The 19,866-nt window shown below is 41.2% G+C and overlaps 1 protein-coding gene across 11 annotated transcripts in view; it reads left to right on the top strand.

Annotated features, from left to right (window-relative positions):
* Nucleotides 1–19,866, top strand: part of NUDT9 (nudix hydrolase 9) — a 38,626-nt gene that overhangs the window by 1,449 nt on the left and 17,311 nt on the right. For 3 of the 11 annotated variants that reach the window (XM_045018624.1, XM_045018622.1, XM_045018623.1), the window contains exons 2-10: nt 1,042–1,307; nt 2,518–2,754; nt 4,550–4,645; nt 7,176–7,262; nt 8,864–8,975; nt 9,441–9,587; nt 10,243–10,327; nt 11,437–11,647; nt 13,779–16,797. In XM_045018624.1, the coding sequence (XP_044874559.1) occupies nt 1,174–1,307; nt 2,518–2,754; nt 4,550–4,645; nt 7,176–7,262; nt 8,864–8,975; nt 9,441–9,587; nt 10,243–10,327; nt 11,437–11,612 (1,074 nt within the window). In that variant the 5' untranslated portion in view covers nt 1,042–1,173 and the 3' untranslated portion in view covers nt 11,613–11,647; nt 13,779–16,797. Of the gene's footprint in view, nt 1–1,041; nt 1,308–1,903; nt 1,927–2,517; nt 2,755–4,549; nt 4,646–7,175; nt 7,263–8,863; nt 8,976–9,440; nt 9,588–10,242; nt 10,328–11,436; nt 11,648–13,778; nt 16,798–19,866 lie in introns of those variants that run through there. The other 8 variants (XM_045018630.1, XM_045018632.1, XM_045018633.1 and 5 more) reach the window with 6 other exon arrangements.

Genomic DNA, 19,866 nt, shown 5'->3' on the forward strand with positions numbered 1-19,866 from the left:
AAAATCCCCACCACTTTTCCTTTGAATACTTATAATGGGAGTTAACCTACTGTTCAAAATGGAACCCTAGTTTTAACCTTAACTATAAAGCTTGTGCATAGTGGCCCTGTTCATGTTAATTCTTAATGATCTGCAACTCAAAAACAACAGGTTTTCTTTCTAATATCCCATCTATTAATATTATGGTTTTGCAGGGTAGTGGAAACACCAGTCAGGAGCCACTTTGCAATTAAGGCACTACTATAAAAATAATTACTAGATAATCCTAACAGACCTGCACAGCAGGGACTAGAATTGTGGTCCTTCACCTGTAAAAATATGTGCCCCTTGAGCTAAAATAAAACCTCAGTCACATTGGTGAAGTATGGACCCTTGGACCTGATTCTTCACTGTCTTGGACCTTGCATAGTCATGTATACACATACATAGTACGTGTAAAATATTACCAGATCAGAATAGTCATATTTTATGCCAACTTTGCACAGAAATAAATGATTACCCAAGGTCGAAGGCCGTTCTTTCCAAGCTTTAGCCAGCAATGACAGGACACACAGTGCTATCGCCCTGATCTTGCAAATACTTCATGCATGTACTTTTTTCATGTAAGTAATGCATGGTTAAATTTAAGCACATGTGTAAATGATTGCAGCATTAGGACATGTAACTCATTCCAATTAGATAAAACAATAATTAAAGCTTAGTCTTTAATTAAATGTTCTGCATATGTTTTCAAGGAGATTTACCGGTGGAAAGGAGTAAAATAAGGCACTTGATCATTAAATGATGAGCAGCCACCTGATAGTTTGTTAGCACAATTGTTTGTTTAAATAGAAGATTTAAAATGTAGTTTTAAAATAGTTGGACCATTTGTCTAAATCTAGTGTGACTTCACTGAAATCAATAGAGTTGCACCTCTGCAAAACTGGAATATCTAAGGGTACAATCTGGTTTACTGTTTCTGCATTTAGGATTACTCCCCTCCCCCTCCCCAAGGAATTCAATTTAAGTTACAGAATAAATTAATACGGCTATTTCTTGTAGGGAGTGAGGCAGACAAGACAACACATCCTGCAATCAAATGTTTCCTACTTCATCTGACAGTCCAGGTCACTGCATGGCTGTTGGGTACTGTGTTCTGGGGAGGCATAGTTTCCTGTGAGCATCCTGCATGTGATGGCAAGGTGGTGTCTGGCCAGGACTGTTACTGTGGTGTCTCTCACTGTAACTCTGTCTGCTGTTGCTGTCAGGTACCCTAGCTGCCGACTCCCCCACCCTCTCCTCCATCCATTCAGAGAGCTGGCCTACAGGTATTTAAATTATAACACAGCAGTGATATAACCCTGCTACTTCTCATAAACAATAAAGCAAGGTTGAGGTCTGAGGCCTTGATCCTGCAAATATGTATGTGAGTGCTTAACTTTACATATATGAGTAGTCCCGCTGAAGTTTCTCATGGGACTGTTCATGTAAAGTTATGTATGTTTTGGCATCATCAGGGCTTATTTACCCCTGTTATTTACTTATTTACCCCTGTTACACTGCCACTCCGTCAAAAGTGTATTTCAGATATTAAAATCAAAATTCCGCTATCAGATCTGTTGAACTCAGAGTTGCAAATATGTGAGTTGCACATGCATATCCAGTGAGTGAATTTGGCCCTTAATATGGTACATAGTTTTGGTAAAATTCCAAAAAGCAGCAGATGATTTTAATCCTGCAAACATGTATGCAAATATGTAAGTTTGTCACAAGTAGTTACCATTGGAGACAAGTTACTCACTTGCATATGTTTACAGTTTGGGGCATATATAATTTTACTGAAAGTCATGACAGTCTTGATGTATTAATTTTTCATTCTTGTAGAGAGGAATTAATTTTACCAAATAATGGGAAATATAGCTAGGGAAAGAGATCTCAGATGGAAAGGTTGTGAGTCTAGTTGAGGAATGAGGCAATATTATTGCCTATTTATTCATTTGATTCTTTTTATTTTATTTATAAAAATGTAAAAATCCAATGTGACAATTCCTGATGTGTGTATTCATAATACTTATGTAATACTAGAATGAATACTGATGAGCTCAACTATGCTGTAATTTTGGAATGTCACCACTTCCTTATTCAAAAAGTATTTTTGGGCATATGATGAGTTGTTATAATCTATCAAAGAATTATGCTGCAATTTTGCTCATACCATCTGATTTTTTGAGGTTCTTTGGTTTTAGTAAAAGTGCCTTGCTTGGCTAGGGCTGAAAAGGTATCCAATATTCAGAGCCTGTGAGTAGATAGATCAGAGGAAGAAATTTCTCTGGTTTACTCAACTACAGATAAATCACTGGGCAGATGGGACTGGGTGTATATTTTTAGGCTTAATATGTTACTACTTATTTAAAATTTTTAACACCATGTCTTTTTTTTTCTCTCTTTAAAATCTGGAGTTGTAAAACTTGGAATTAAATAACTTCATTAATATTTTTTCAAGAGTGTAACACTTACTCTTTTTTCCCCCCTCAATAGCTCAGTTCCAGTTCATTGGTTTCATCTTTACCCTGTCAGCATGCTGAACTGTTACAATCCAAATGAAAATGTCCACAACAAAGCCCACACGTCCCCATATCCAGGGTCAAAGGTTGAGCGCAGCAAAGTACCTACTGATAAAGTGGGCTGGCTAGTTGAGTGGGAGGATTACAAGCCTGTGGAATACACTGCAGCCTGTGTCTTGGCTGGAGCCACGTGGGCAGATCCACAGATCAGGTAAGCAGTGTCTGGCCAAAAGAAACTAGGGGTTCTTCTAGATGAATGTGCTTCTGCTACCCAATGTAGAGAAAGGAAGGAATTTGTTTTGAATACATCTGAGAGAGAGAAGTTTGATCTACTTCTGCTTTAAATATCTTTCCTAAAATTACATGTGCTCCCGATACTTGTGAAAGTGAAGGACTTAATAACGCTGGCTAGAGTACTGTATAATTTGGATAGGCTCCGTAAACCACACATCATCTACTGCACTGCACCTGTGACTATGGAATAGGTAGTAATTTTCTTCTAGAATGAATGGGTATACCAGGCACAGCCGGGTATTCAAATGAAGCTAGTTCTGTAACACATGCCCATTTCTGTGGCAATGAAAGAGGTTAGTAACATGATGGGAGAGCTTCCCTTCTGCATGGGATAAAGATGAGTAAAATCTCAGACTTGCTACGCTGTCCTTTCAGACAATATTGACATCAGGGCTAGAATGCTGCTGCAGCAGCTATATTGAGGTAGAGAAAGTGTTTAATAATATGTACATTTCCATTTGTTTGTATTGGTATATAAAATGCAAACACACAGTAATAATACAGTGTTAGAATTCTAGAATTGATCACTTGGATTAAGAAATGCAGAAGTTAAGGTTGAGTGCCCAGTTTTAACTCTGCTTGCTTGTACAAGTGTATACCAATCTGGTCCAATGTAATCATATACCATTTCTTAAAGAATGCAATCTACATATTTTAAAACACTAGATATGTATGTGTCTAAGATACCTTCTGATCCTGTATTTAAACTGTATGCAAACACGTGCACAAAAGGGGCAAAATAAAGTTAGTGCTTCAATCTTAATTTTCATGTTTCCTGACTTTGCATTAATATTTGATCACATTTATTACTTATTATATTATTATTTTGCATAGCATCTAATACCAAGGGCTCTTGAAAGACTTAGGGTAGAAATGATTATATAGTGCTAGTGCGAAGTAGCCATAGAACTGGGGTATATTCATAATTCTTAAAAGTGCTGATCCAGATGTTAGGTGTCAGTACTATCTTGGAAGCAAGCCAAGTTTGAAGAAAATTGGGTCAATGGTTGTAAGGTTGTGAATATTTGATGAAAAAAACTTTTGAAATATGCACATTCTATATGTCTGTCTGTGCATGCCCCTCTATAGACTCCTGGGGTGATTTTCAAAGCCACTCATAGGAATTAAATGCAAACTCCTACCGAAAGTCAGTAATTTAATTGGAAAAATGTTTAGTATGTATTTTTCATATGCTCATAACTTTGATAAATCACAGCCAATCAAAGGTCTTTTCGGGGATTGTATCTGTGTCAAGTTTCAAAGCTTGGCTATTTTGTCCTGTAGACCTGGCTCAAAAAAAAAAATTGGTTAAAAATTTATAAAAGGGGAAAAATAAATGCTTGTCAAATTCAAAAGTGGACAAAGGGATTTTGTTCAAACTTTAAAACAAACACGCGATTTTGGGCTGGAATCGGTAATGGAAAGTATCATCCCAAAAGGTGGATATTTTAGAAACTTAAAATGTCAAATCCATATATCACCTGTTAGAAGTATTGAGAGATTTTGCAGTTTGCAAATACTGACAGTTTAATGGGTGCAAGAGAAAAGCTTAGAAAAACAAGGCTGCAATTCAGTTTTAGACATTTTGGTGAACCAAGTGCTATCCCTGAGACATTTGGTGTTGTAGATCCTTTGGATGGCATTACAGTCTTTATAGTTACTAAATAACTAACAGATGTTAACTTACTCTATACTACCTTTCCCTAAAACAGTGCCAAAAACTTTTCTCCAAAATTCAATGAGAAGGATGGACAGGTGGAGAGGAGGAGTCTGAGTGGCTTGTATGAGGTTGAAAATGGGAGGCCCAGGTAGGTATTTTTGCTCCTTAATCTTCTATGACAATGTTGTGACACTGCACCCCATATTTGTCATAATAATATTATTATTACATGATTATGACATAATTATGGTGCATTTTGTACAAAATAAGTCATGTGAGATGTCATTGGAAAAAGTTACGATTTGCTGAATATGATTAACCTATTTATATGCATGTATCATTTTTGTAGCTGAAGTTATGAATATTGACTGTATCTGTATTTCAAATGTAATTACACCTGTGTAATACCCACTAGACAAGATGCTTTCAATCTAGATTGCCCTGAATAGGCCCTTCCCAACCAGCTGAGCCATTAGGGAAAACAGTAGGCCTTAGGAGAAGCTTATCTCCTACCTGGTGAGCCTTCCTGAGAACACTCAAGACAGCCTGCAAGTAACAGCTGCTATGACTCTACAAGGACAGGTGACCCAAGCCACATAATTCTGGATTCCGTCTTGAGATGTCGATATTTTTCCACAAACCGATCTGGGAACCAAGTTCTAGATAAGGTAGGGAGTGACATCATCTGGGGTTCTTCACTACCCACACAAGAAGATTCCCGGAAACACCTGAGGAACAAAGATTATACTAGGGAAAGTGCTTGACCCAGGCTAAAGGAATTTCTAGCCAGTGTATGAAAGACCTGGGGATTCCAAGCTTTAAGGCAAGTGTAGCTTGTCCCTTAAGAATCAGCACCCTTCTTGTATCATCAGCCAGGGTGAGAATTTGCCAATTCATGTCCTGTCTTTCTAGTATCTTAGACTTAGTTTGTGTTTGTTTATTTACTAGGTAATTTGCTTTGATCTGTTTGCTATGACTTATAATCACTTAAAATCTGTCTTCAGTTAATAAACTTGTTTTTGCTTTATCTAGACCAGTGAGGTGGAGTGAAGGGCGTGGGAAATTGTAGCTCAAGGGGCAAAGGCTGTTGCATATTCCTCTCCGCAGTGAGGGGAGGTGGGGCGAACTCTGCGATCTTACTCTGCACAGTTCCCTGCGCAGTGCAAGACGATATAATTCTGGGTTTATACTCCAGAGAGGGTGCGTGCCTGGGGAGTGGAGAGTTACCTTAGCTGTAGCCTTTCTATTGTTGTTTCATGCAGTGGCTAGGCAGAGAGCCTGCATGTAACCAGCTGAGTGTGTCTCTAGGGTGGATGTTGGTGGAAGTGTAGGACCCGGAGCATGTCTGCAGCTTGTCACAACAGCACAGTGTGATAGGAAGCCCAGGCTGGTGGGTCACAGGGCTCAGTGGTACCCCAGTTCCAGGTGGCTCCCTGGGGGGGACTCCTCACAAATGTTATTTGAGGTGGTGTGTTTTTAATGTTTTTTTGGTATCTGATTTAGCACGTGTTACATACTAGACCAGAATAGCACATTGTCTGTGCTGACTTCACTGGTGTAAAGTCCCACACCAGAAAGTTTGCTTAGAAGAGGACTGTAAAGGAATAATGTAGTGGTGGGCCTGTAGCTAACACAGCTCCCAAGATGGGAGAATATGTTGGGTGTGGGAGAATGTGCTGTAGGATGTGTTGTATCTGCTTTACCTTCTGCTGGCACAACTTCTAAGGAAACACCACTTCCCTCCCTGAGGTGTAAGTCTCTCAGTCTGGATGCAGCAGTTCTCATTGACACAGGAAGGTACAGTTTGTACTGCTCTGCAGCAGGGGTGAATCTAGCACACTATATTTCAACTGTTTATTCTCTAGTGTTTCTAACAGATCTCCATTCTTGTTTTTCGCACATCAGAGATGAGATTGGGAAGCTGACTAGCAAGCTGAGGGCAAGATTGTGACCTTCCTCTACCTGCTAGTATACAGTGTCTCCTTACTCTTCTGTATGGACTACCCACATAGCCAGCCCATGTGTGAGGCTCAGGAAGACTATGAAGGGCTGCTATTCTCTCCCTTCCCTCCAGCAAAATGGGGTTGGGACCTTGACCCCCATACCCTGGCATGTAGAACTGCTCTTGCAAACCAGTCACAATTCCTTCCCTAGACTGCTCCTGGGATGGTGCAGCTATGTGCTCTGACCTCCTCACCTTTTATCTTGGAGTAGGAACAATTTAGAACCCTCAGGAGAGTTGTAGTCATGATCTGGAGGTGAAACTACTTTAATTCTTTGATACCATTTCATTTTTTCCTGTGTTTGGTTATTTAGATCCCAAGGTAAAAGAACAAACCAAAGAATGTCCCTCCAAAGTTCCAGGATCTCTTGCCATATTTTAAAATACAGTATTATGGGAGTTTACAAAACAAAGTTTTGTGGTTTTACTTTTGTATCATATTGTCAAATTTAGGAAATGTAATGGAGCTTGATCTCACTAAAATGTTTAATCATATTTTCTGTCCATATCTTGAGAGAGAGGGGATGAGGTACATATCAACACTAAGAACTTGACCAAATATACATTGTTACCTTCTTCTTTCCGTCTTCTGTAGTACCTTGTTATTTGACTGAAGCTGGCTTCCCAGAATATTTGTACCTATGGGGGATTTCATATGTACCACCTTCTCTTTCAGAAATCCGTCTGGCAGGACGGGATTGGTGGGTCGAGGATTATTAGGGCGCTGGGGACCAAACCATGCTGCAGATCCGATAATAACTAGGTAAGGGAGACAGGATCAGAGGATGATATGCCAGCAGAATGGAAAATGTAGAATTTGCATTCATGTGTACATGTCAGGTACCTGTATATGAAAAATTTTGGTTATATTTTGATACATTTATCTATTACATGGATGTTACCTATGGGCAATTAGTTTAATGAAATATTAGGCAAATGCTTTATTTTCGTCTTTGGAGAGGTGAATGGGAAGTCATCAGTCCGGACAGACCATCACTTAAACTGGGGAAGCTGGTTTTTAAAAAAAAACAAAAAAAAAACAAGAGGAATAATGCAGCTGGTAAACCACTGTAGGAAAGTATTAACAAGATGACATGGTTAAAAACATCTGAAAGCACAATGGTGTTGCAGAATACCTTGCATAATTCTCATCATCATCATAATATGCTAACGGGCCTTTCCAGTGCCCAGTGTAAAATTACTAGTTATTCTTTTTAAAAGATTGTAGGTTTGAAATTCACAACCGCTAATAACTGAAATTCAGCATGGCATATCATGAGATGTGTATCTCCACTGTACCGCTTGAGATGCTGTCTGATTTTAATACCTTATCTGAGGAGGTCCTCTCTCCTGTTCAGGTCAAAATACATATCAATTTTATGATACTGTTGCATTCAAATTCAAAATATATAACATTGCATACAAAAACACATTAAAGATTGTTAGGTGGCAAAGTCAAGCACTCAAAAGTTAGATCAGAATTAGGGTTGTCTGTGCAACCTTAATGTGTCCTCCTTTGGCATATACATTGTGATAGTCTTTAAGAACATGATCATATACCATTTTTTTTCCATCGCACCATTGCCTCATCCAATTTACAGGATGGGTAGTGCTCAGGAAATGAGGCAACAGATCAATATTTCTTTTTATGGTCATGATTCAGTGTGTGGTCCTGTAGCTTATTTATTGCATACCATGCAAACCCGGCTCTAAGTACAAAATTATTACTTTCTTCATGGGCTTTTTTATGCTGCTCATCACCATAGTATAACCCTAATATCTGAATACTTCAGAAACATTGACCTGCACATGGAGATAAGAGAACATTTTTATCCCCATTTCACAGATGAAGAAACTAAAATAAGGACATAGAAACTTATCAGGAAACACAGTGAATCAGTGGAAGAGCCAGGATTAGAACTCCCTGATAAGCAGTAGCTAGCTCCCAAGCCTTTACTCATTGCTGCAGACCATGCTTTCTTAATTCCAGAGTGTCTGAGCAACCACAATTCCTGTTGATTTCAGCTGCAGTTGTGAGCACTAAGCACTCTTGCCTCAGGTAACTAAAAGTGGGCACCTAGAAAATAAGGAACGCACAATTTGTGTGAAAAGTTTTAAGTGACTTGCCCAGCATCACCTAGGAACTCTGGAAAAGGCAGGGATTTAATCCAATTCTCTAGGGCAGCTTTCAGCTGCCTTATTACAAGACGATCTGTTCTGTTTTACAGTCCTCGGCCTCATTCACCACACCACACCTTCCAACCTCAAGAGCAAATAATGCAGGGGCAGAAACAGTCTCATTCACTTGATGACCTTGATTCCAAAGAAAGGAAAATGATTTTCCTTGTTTGTCATTCCCTGCAGGTGGAAGAGAGATAGCAGTGGCAATAAAATAGCTCACCCAATCTCTGGCAAGAACATTTTACAGTTTGTGGCAATCAAGAGGAAAGACTGTGGGGAATGGGCCATCCCAGGGGTAAGCACCAAAGCATGAAGCAGACATTACAATTACTCTCTAGTAAGACTATGAAAATGTAATTGATATTGATTTGACAGCTATTGTGCATATCCTCTGAATGACTTCCTCTTGTGAGGCACGTGAGGACACTTTGGAAAGCATAAAGGACAACTAAAATATTGTTTTACCAAAAAGCCATTAAATTTATGTTTTCTTTTTATTGCCATGGTACAAGACAGTATTTGCATCTAACTAGGACTATTCTTTCTGGCTTCAGTTATTTACAGATGTCACGCTTCTTTTATTATTGTTGATTACTGTTGGTGTCCATAACTCTTTATACATGCATTATAGCTCCTTGAATGATTTACATTCTAACAGACTAGTAGAACATATGGAATAAAGAGCAGATGGAATAATGAGAGCAGATAGGGTCTAAGAGGGATATCAGTATTGGGTGTTTGTGTTTTTGTTTTTATTTAGGGTATGGTAGATCCAGGAGAGAAGATTAGTGCCACACTGAAACGAGAATTTAGTGAAGAGGCCTTAAACTCCTTACAGAAATCCAGAGCAGAGAAGGAAGAGACGGAGAAGCAAATGAACAGACTCTTCAACCAGGAACATTTTGTGGTAAATCTTTTTCCTTCTATGATGATCTTGTATGCTATTAAAAAAACATACTCAAACATCAATAGAATTTATAGGGGAATGAAGAAAAACAGTAGCAGAATGGTTTTGTCCATGGTGCCACTGTGCTCTACTGTGGGAGTGGATTCTACTTGTGTCCTTCCTGTCTTGGAAATATCCTTATAACTGAGGATTTCTGAACTTTAATATGTGGTTTCCTAGCAGGGAACTTTGCTTTGGTAACAGTCAAGTGCACGTTTGGGTGTAGAATCGTAGCATGAGAGAGAACTGCTTATCTGGTTTCAGCAGACCAGCTGTGTAACTGTCAAGATTTTTTGTCAGCATTATGGGGAGAGGAGTGTTTTAAGGAGGGATTTGAAGTAAAACAATGAAGTGGCTTTGAATGTTATAAGGAGCTCCTCCCATGTCTGAGGGGCAGCATGGGAAAAACCACAAAGATGGTTGCTTGCAAATTTAACAGGAAAAGCTTTTGAATGTGCTGACTCATTTGGGGGAGCAGATCATGTACTCCTCCAGAGCATTGCAAACTAGTACAATTTACAGTCATTCCTTAACCAACAGTGAGGCCTTTTAAGATTCTGCCTCAGCTCATATAATGTTGTGGCCCTCAGCTTAGGCTGTCTTGTCTTCTGCTTAGGTGTATAAGGGATATGTGGATGATCCTCGTAATACAGACAATGCCTGGATGGAGACAGAAGCTGTGAACTACCATGACGAACCTGGTGGGTATCCACATTTTTACCTTTTAGCAGTTGCTCCCCTGAATATGCTGTTACAAACTAGGGGGAAGATGACAGAAAGGTGCTACAGGTTACTCAACTATCGTCATGTGTGAATCTATGGAACAAAAGTCAGTGGATGAGTTTGTTTTTTTTTCCCTCTAGAGGGGTTCAACCATGGCACACAGTAATTTTTCTTCTCCAGCTCAGCCTCTTCCAATAAATATTCACAAAGGTTAGTTGGCTAAATTATGTTAAGAAAAATAGGTGCTTTGGGAGGATATCTGTTTCAATCGAAACATATTGGAAGAGTCATGAAAATTTAACTTAATTTTTAAAATATATATATTTAGTATAACTTATTGGATAGAGACCAGACATTTAGCTAAGCCTTGTTCTTGCTACAGTATCTCTTTAAATTTGGTTTAATCTTCTGTCCCATCATGAAACTTGGGAAGAGGGATTTAAATTTTTCAGAACTGTTCCAGTAACTAGCCAATGCAAAGGACTTGTTGCTTGTTTAGAGGCATTGTGTTTTGGTGAAGCCCTATAAAGACACCCAATTATTGTTGTCTTCACTCTTCATTATAGCGTGGGATTAGGCCATTGGTATTTTCAGGTACCCTACTGAAATAGTAGTATCAGAATCTGGTTTACCACCTGGTGAACGGCACGTGTGATGGAAAGTTTCCAACCATCAGCTATATAAAGGGTGTAAAAAACTGGAGCAATAGGGGCAGAGGAGAGCAGAGATCGATTGAACCTAAAACTTATTTTAGCAGGAAGACAGTGCATGTAATTGCATTAATTTTACTAGCTAGGCATGGCACTTGTGAAACTACAATAATGGTGCCACAAGGGTTTAGGCTATCTATTCTGTTTCCAGCTAGACAGTATAATGTCAGTTGTGCATGTAAGTATGAGAGGTAATTGTAACACAGAGGAAGAATGTGCTTAATGTCCTAGCTGCTGTTTAAAAACCTGACTGGTATTTTTATGGCAGTAGTTGGAGTGAAACTGGCATGAACAGGCCTCCTGCAGCAGAGCGCAATGGAGCATGTAGGATAGTGAGAGGGCAGAAAAGAAGATAAAATCTTTTGTTTGGCAATCAGGTGAGACAATGGATAACTTGCTTCTGGAAGCAGGAGATGATGCTGGGAAAGTGAAATGGGTTGACATCAGTGAGAAACTCAAGCTATATGCGAATCATGGTGACTTCATCAAACTTGTAGCTGAGAAATGGGGAGCACACTGGAATGAAGACCCTGTTCCTGGCTGCCATAAATGATGCTTCTGGAATCCAAATATAAACTGAGAACTGATGTAAGTATAAAAAGCAAAAGAACATGTTGCTTTATTTAGAGAGAGGCCATCTTTTGTATCTTCAGTTTTGTTAGTCTTTAGTACTAAGAATAAATTGGTACACTAATTGCCTTGTGGTAAGAAATCCATGCTATATGTGGAATATAATGGAAAATACATCAGACATGAGGGGCAGAAAACATATAGAAGTGCTCCAGTTAAATAGCTAGAATATTTTATGGCTGCAGTTAGGCATCGCCTAAACCAAAGCATCTATAAGACTTTCTCTTCACATAACTCTAGTATCCAAACTGTGATGAACTCAGACTAAAAACAAACGTTGCTATCATGTTCTCCATTGCCTTCACCTTAGTGATTTCCATTCAGATTCTATGGAAATCTAATTCTATGCAAATCTAAATCGTTTTGATTTATTTATACTAATTTGTAGGCTTGGAATTTAGCTTTGTGTGCATTTGCTGATACCTGTCAGGAAGAGAAACCTTTCAGGTAGGCATGAGGTTTAGTGTGATGAGCGAAGTGATGATTTATTAATTGTGATTTGAAAGTTATATAATAAATCAGAAACTAAATGAATTCACTTTCACTTTAGGAAACCACTGGCCAAAAAAAAAAAGTCTTGTCTGAGAAATGAGTACTCCTGATGTTGAGTATCATGAGTATTCTGCTAGACCAGGGGTCTCAAACTCAAATGACCCCGAGGGCCGCATGAGGACTAGTGCATTGGCCCGAGGGCCGCATCACTGACACGCCCCCTTGCTGCCCCTGGCCCCACCCCCAATCCACCCCTTCCATGAGGCCCCGCCCCTGCCCTGTCTCTTCTCCACCTCCTCCCCTAAGCGCGGGCAGTTTTAATAAATATATACACTCAGTAATGCACCTCACTCAAAGGACAAAACACGCACTTAGATTTACTGCCTAAGGCTCTGGGAGGGAGTTTGGGTGGGGGAGGGGGTCTGGATGCAGGCTCTGTGCTCGATGCAGGCTCCAGGCTGCGGCAGGGGGTGGGGGTGCAGGCTTTGGGACGGAGTTTGGGGATAGGAGGGAGTGCAGGGGTGAGGGCTGTGGGGCTGAGGGCGAGGGGTACATGATGCAGGAGGGGGCTCAGGGCTAGGGAAGAGGGTTGGGCTGTGGGGTGAGGGCTGTGGATGAGGGGTTCATGATGCGAGGGGGCTCAGGGCTAGGGAAGAGGGTTGGGCTGTGGGGTGAGGGCTGTGGATGAGGGGTTCATGATGCGAGGGGGCTCAGGGCTAGGGAAGAGGGTTGGGCTGTGGGGTGAGGGCTGTGGATGAGGGGTTCATGATGCGAGGGGGCTCAGGGCTAGGGAAGAGGGTTGGGCTGTGGGTGAGGGCTGTGGATGAGGGCTTCATGATGCAGGAGGGGGCTCAGGGCTAGGGAAGAGGGTTGGGCTGTGGGGTGAGGGCTGTGGATGAGGGGTTCATGATGTGGGGGCGCTCAGGGCTGGGGCAGAGGATTAGGGTGCGGGGGGATGAGGGGTTCATGATGTGGGGGCGCTCAGGGCTGGGGCAGAGGATTAGGGAGCGGGGGGATGAGGGCTCTGGCTGGGGCTGAGGATTAGGGTGCAGGGGGATGAGGGCTCTGGCTGGGGCTGAGGATTAGGGTGCAGGGGGATGAGGGGTTCATGATGTGGGGGCGCTCAGGGCTGGGGCTGAGGATTCTGCTAGACTGAATTGTTGTGTTATTCACTCATGAACAAATCCAAGAATGAATTTGAGTTGGGAGGAACCTCTAATACAAGGTTTCCCAAATATTATGAAACAAAGGGTCAAACTGCTAATTTGCCAGGAAGCCCAGGGTAGGATCCAGTATGCATGTATTTTATTCTAAGAGACATTTATAAGTGCACATAACCAGAATATTTGCTTATACTTGTATCTTTCTTGATAAGAGAGACAAATGTTTGGTTGAATTTGCCAGCAACTTAAGAACCTGCAGCTGATCTGCTTGTATCTTCCTGCTGTTACTGCATGAAAATGGCTTTCCGGGCTATATTTTAGGACTTCGTGGGCTGAATTTTACTCTTGGGTTACTCTTCAGGCAACTTTTTCTATGAGTCATCTCATCTTTCGCCTTGCACTGTGGTAGAGCTGATCTTTGTTTTCTTTTTTAGATCTTCCATAGACCATCCCTGATTGACTGATGAGTATCGTGTCTGGCTAATTGAATATCTCTAATAATGCTAACCCTGATAATGTTGCATTTGGTTTCTGACACTCTCTCAATGTTGAGTTGCAGTACTTTCAGGGACAGCCTGATGGCTCCAACATTGGGGAGTGGAATTGTACCAAGAATGTCTGCTTGCAAGTGACTGAGATTCAGCTCTAGAAAGGACTTTGAATGTGGTCTGCTGATAGGACACACGACTACATTCAACCATGAACATCATAACTGAGACATTTTGACCAGCCCAGTACCATGGTTCCCCGTGTTACGCAACATCACTCCTCCACACATCCATTGTGAGGATGCTATAGCCCGAATGGTTGAGAAGATCAGGGCAAACCTGAGCCTACCAATATACACAGACCTCTTTGACCACCCAACAGTATGTTTGTTGTCAAGGCATCTGTTGTGGGCCCACTTGTTCTGTCCAGATTTCTCTGTGGTGTCGATGTGGTTTGAAGAATGGTCTGCAGCTGATGTCAGTAATCATTCTCTTATAACTGACCCAACCATGTGTGTACCCAGCCTCGATTTGCCACACTTGCTCATGTGTTCTTCTGAACCAATTTCAAATGGGCCAGGGTAAATATGCAGCCTGCCTTCACATCAGGGGCCAACCAAAGGATCCCATGTGCAGCTGTGGCCAAAGACAGACAATGTCACATGTCACTGACGACTGCCCTCTGACTAGACCTGATGGTAGTTTGAGAGGACTGAACTTTGCTGCTGCTGCTGCCATAAATTCCCTTGGCAAACTCCACTTTTGATAAGAATACTTGCATCCCTCTCCCCCACTTTAGTAGTGTGTTCCGATGTTTAGCTGTTCTTATGTATGATGTTCTTCCAGTGTTTAGCTTGAGTTGTCCTTGCTTTAGCTTAAGTCTACCTTATTTCTCTCCACTTTAGTAATAGTCTGCAACATATGAAGGGTTGGTAGGTCTCCTACCACCCTCCCTCCTTATATTTGATAAGTCGAGTTCTTTATCTTTCCTTACAGACCTTGCTTTACACTGTCTTCAAATTCTAAAATGTGACACCCAAAAGTGAATTCAGCATTTTATGGCTGTTGTGTTGAATAGTTAGAATAACTTTTTTTTTTTTGCTTGTTTTACAGGAGGTGCACCTCTTTAATATAGCGCTTGTCTTTTCTGTGACTGTCTGCTACATAACTGCAAATAAGCTCTTCACAATCTAACAATGCTGAAACTTCAAACTGTATCAAAGTGTAGCTGCTGCGCATGCCAGCACAATGTGTATTATCAGAGTTGTTGACTATATTTGGTGGTTGAGGCTTTTGTGTGGATTTCTTGCCCCCCCTTCCCCCCCCCTCCCAAATTGTATGGGCAGGAGGATATTGTCAATATGAATAGAAAATTCCATTGCTTACTATATTCTCGTGCAGTTCATTACTATCTCAACTTCACTGATAATATCTGAGAGTGATACGGCAAACATGTTCACCTCAAGAGGTCAGTTGAGGGAAGTCAGATAATGATTTAAGGCTCATTTTTTGAGTGCTCTCCTGTCAGGAATCGGGGCCTGGAACAGAGCCAGTCTCTGGACAACCTAATGATCACAGCCTGTCTTAGGCTGCCTGATTGGCTACACTGCCTCATTAGTGGGAAGAGTCTGGTCAAAGCGTTTGCCCTTGGCTGCAATAGCTCCTGTGCCTGCTTGTTGCCCTGGACCCAGCCTTGCTATGATATTGTTGGCTCCTTCACAGGAAAATTGGTACGTGTTATTAAAGGCAATTGAGTTTCTCCAAATCCATGATTGACTGGAACACCTACAAGCTTTTACCATCGCCTACTATGTGGGTGTCTCCCAAAGACTCTTCACCTTTAACTTCATACAAACAGTTTAAGCTGCTATTTCTTAAGTTTCCCAATGTCTCCTAATATGACTGGTCTTTTGAAAGCTGTTTACTTAATGCTCACTCTTTCTTAAAATACTAGGGCAAAATCCTGCCAATTGCAAGTGTGGTTATCCAGTCCTCACTGTGCTACAAAAACATATGGAAGGGATGGGTAGTTATATGCTGTAAAAAGCTTAAGGAGCTGATAGTATAATTCAGTGTTCATTAGGAGCTACTCTCATCCCTCAATTGTCATTGGTTGTAAGGGACTGGGAGCCACAGGAAAGCACGTGAGGAGTATTTAGGAATGCAGTTAATTTGTGACACTTGTGGAGGTTTGTGAAGTTTGCCCACCTGTTCACTCTAGTCTGCAAAATGGCTAATTGAATAGTTGCAGTCTAAAATATGAGGAGAAATAATGTATATTCCTTACAAACTGTATTGTTTACAGCTTTTTAAGCACGGCTCTGATTTTTTGTTTTTGTTTTTTTTACTTGAGTTGCTTCTGCCATTACACAGGATTAATATTTTGGAATAGGGTCCCATTAACTTTTATACCGTCACAACTAAGAATGGACCTTCATGTTGATCAACTGATTTGAAAGACTATACAATACTTTACACTGTATCTTTTTACCAGTCCCAAGATAGGGAATGTGGACTCTCCCTCTTTTTTAAAATTATTATTATTGGTGATGAAGAGGAAATAGTGGTACATTTGTTGCAAGAGCAGGAAATGAGAAAAAGGCTCTTATGGAAAGTAGCTTATGGGAAAGTGTAAAACTAATTTAGCCAAATTGTGTTGTCTTGTGGATATATTATAAAAGGAAGGACTTAAAACTAAAAACCCAACTTACATGCCATCTGTATGCTTGTTGGATAAACTGCAATCAGAAATTGTTATGCAACTATGCATATGTCTGACTGTTAAGACTCAAAAGAAATATTTGTTACTGAATATTGTAAAAGTTTAGATCTGTATATTGAAGAAATATTAATTCTTGTTCTGGTCCATGAATGCTGTTTTTATTAAAATTTCATAGTCACATTGTCATTGAATTTGTTTAATCAAGCTCACTGAGTTAAAATCAGATTAAATATAGGAACATTTTATGCCGCTTTTTCATTCTGTGTTGTGTATGAAAGATTTAAATTTCCAGGAAGGGGAGGGGACAGAGGAAAGACTAATACTAGGGGTTTTGTGTACAAACAATTGTCTGGTTTGTTCTTATGGATAGTCTCTTCATATATCATTTAAATGTCATTACAAAAACAGAACTACTAATTTGTTTCAATATATAGGCAAAAAGCTATTAGTCTTTCATTTTTCTATATTTGAGAGTAGTTGCCTGTAGTTAGAGATTTATTTTAAAGTGTCTCCTCCCACTTGCTCTCCCACCCTCCAATTCACTTGCATAAAGTTGTTCTAACTGTAGAAGCTGTGCCCCTATAGTTAAGTAAGCCTGCAATTTCATTAGAAACCTCTGTTTTCAGGATGTTGCAAATCCTGTACTATAACATTCAAATACTTTTTTTTGTTCAGATTAAAATCTGATTGGGCCACTTGCATACAGGGAGGAGGTCTGGGGAATAAGAAGGAAGTACTCTTTCTACTGAAGTTTCTCTGTGGTTACCACATGGTTTTTGGATTCTATGGGTCAGGAGGAGCCAGCATATGTGACCTGAGAGAGTGGCTACTTTCCAGTGCTTTATCTCACTAGAATTATCTGAGACTGACAGCATTATTTAAGCATGTGGTACATCTTATGATGTTATTTCCTTGTACAATCTTCTCCCTCCTTGGTATGTACATCCTTCAAAGATTGGTATCCTGTGTCACTTCACATTCTTTGTTCCCTTGTTTATCTCCACACTCCCTATAATTAGCTCTTTGAGTATTTCATCATAATCTAGCTCTTTATTTTCATCTGAACTTTACTACAAGTACAGCAGGGAACAATTCTGTATGGGTAGGGAGATGGTTTGGATGTCATAGAAGGTCTTTTCCATCTCCAACTTCTGTGGATTGTGTCCTATTGCCACCTTTCTGATTGTTTGGTGACCAGTATTGAATGCAGTGTCCTTATTTAATTTCATTTTCCTCTGGAAAGTAGTCATGCCACATTTATGTGAATAGAAAATCAAGGACAATAAGGAAGTGAAAATGTTTTGATTTTAAAAAACAAAAATGAGGAAGACACAAATTGTGGCTGTCATTTAAGCTTTCAAATAAAAATTGCTTATAAATAGACCTAGGTGTACGCCTACTCAAAAAGAAATGTAAGTTTGGCTCATCTTTAAGAGCAGGTCCTTTAAGCAAACTTGAAGTCAGAAAAGAAAATGTTCAGTCAATGCTCAGTCTTTATTAAAGCATAAAATGACATGGAACATACGGTTTGGATGAGTAGAACCATCTACCATTAAGGGGTTAGACAACGAACACAGATGCATGTTAGAGGCATGTATAGGTGTACTGTTGTTTATCTCCAAAAATTTCAGTGCACCAGTAACAAAGATCTGTGAGAGAATAATATAAATTCAAACAAACAAAAATAACCGTGCTGACTGATTAGAAGTAGATAAGTTGTGTGGAGGACATCATTAAATTCCCAGTCATCTGCAGAATGAGAACTGAATTAGAATCTCAGATGAGAATTAACAGCTGCTTCTACTGTTCTTTATCATTAAATACATTAAATAGCACGTATTTTTAGAAGTGAGGGGGCCAAAGGCCAAGTGGATTCCTATGTTCCTCCTCCCCTAACCCTGCATTCCTTTGTGGCCCTAGTCACCTGTGCCCCCTCCCCACACAGCACCTCGCACCCTCTAGTCATCTGGTCCAGCCAGTCTCCTACCTCCAGCAGCTGCCTGGAGCTCGCCGGGAACTAGCCGCACAGCCTGTCTTCCTTCTACTCTTCCCACCAGCCGCCGTCTGGCACCTGCAGCACCGTGATCAGCTCCTCCATTGCAAAGCACAGCCCCTTCCAGCATTGCTCTGTACCTGCCTGAGGCTTGCAGTTTGGGGGGGGTGTGATGGGGCAGCTGCCACACACTGGCCCATAATGGGTTAATAGAGCCCTAGTGAGGCTGTGCAGGAGGCAGCCAATTAGAGCTGGGCTTGCCCATATAAAAAGGGCTGGGGAGCAGAGCAGCTTCAGTCTCTCTGTGGAGCTTGAGGAGGACTGGCTCCCTTGCAGGCTGAAGGCTGCAAGCACTTGGGACAGAGTAGTGCTGCAGGCAGAGACCTGGGGAGCTGCAGGCAGAGACCTGGGGAGCTGCAGGGCTCCGTAGGCTGAGGCAAAGGTAAAGAGGGTGCTGGGGCCACAGGGAAGTGGCTCAGGGAGATCCACAGAGGAGTCGGAGGGAGCGCCTCAAGCAGCAGCCATCTACAGGGTCCCTGGACTGGGACCCCCCCCGCCACTCGCCACTGAGGAAGTGGCTGGACAGTGGACTGCAGGTCCCCTGGAGGGGGGGAGCACTACTTCCATGCAGCGGTGGATTAAGACTATCTGGGGAATGGATCCAACACAACTAAAATGCCTCCACCAAACCGAAGGGACTCCCACAAGAGATTACAGTGTTGCAAAGGTGCTTGTGGGGCTCCTTGCCCTGCCAATGCTACTTCCTGCTCCCCAGCCCCCATGGAAAATGTCCTCTGGGAAATCAACCAAAGTATTCAGGTTTTGGGAGGTGGAACCCTCGTCTATGTTGTGTTTTTGACCTCCCCATCCCCATCTGAGCTAAGAAACTGTGTAAGCTGAAATTCATGAGGCCCCAGTTCTCTGTTCTGCACCCGGTGCAATCCCGAACACCAGAGCAAAGTGGGTGTAAAATGCTGCCAGATCAGAATGGCAGGATTTAACAGCCACTTTGCACTGGTGTAAATGATGGCCCAGTGCAGGGCGATGGAAGAAGAGCACCATGAAGTTTCCACTCCCTAATGGGGTCGATTTCGCCACAGGGCAACAGTGGGCTGAAATATTTAAAATCTCCGTGAGCTTTCTTTGCAACAGGAGTGAGAGAACTTTTGTGGCTATTTCTTACTTTACTAATTTTAATAACACTAGAAATGATCCTCCACAAAACCAGTCAAAGTGCAACCTATGTTTGCTGTTTAATTGTACAGCAATAACAGTTATAAATACAAAAACATGGATTTACCCCCATTGAATGTCGGGTA

Source organism: Mauremys mutica, chromosome 5 (assembly GCF_020497125.1).
Source record: "Mauremys mutica isolate MM-2020 ecotype Southern chromosome 5, ASM2049712v1, whole genome shotgun sequence".
Classification (NCBI taxonomy): Eukaryota; Metazoa; Chordata; order Testudines; family Geoemydidae; genus Mauremys; species Mauremys mutica.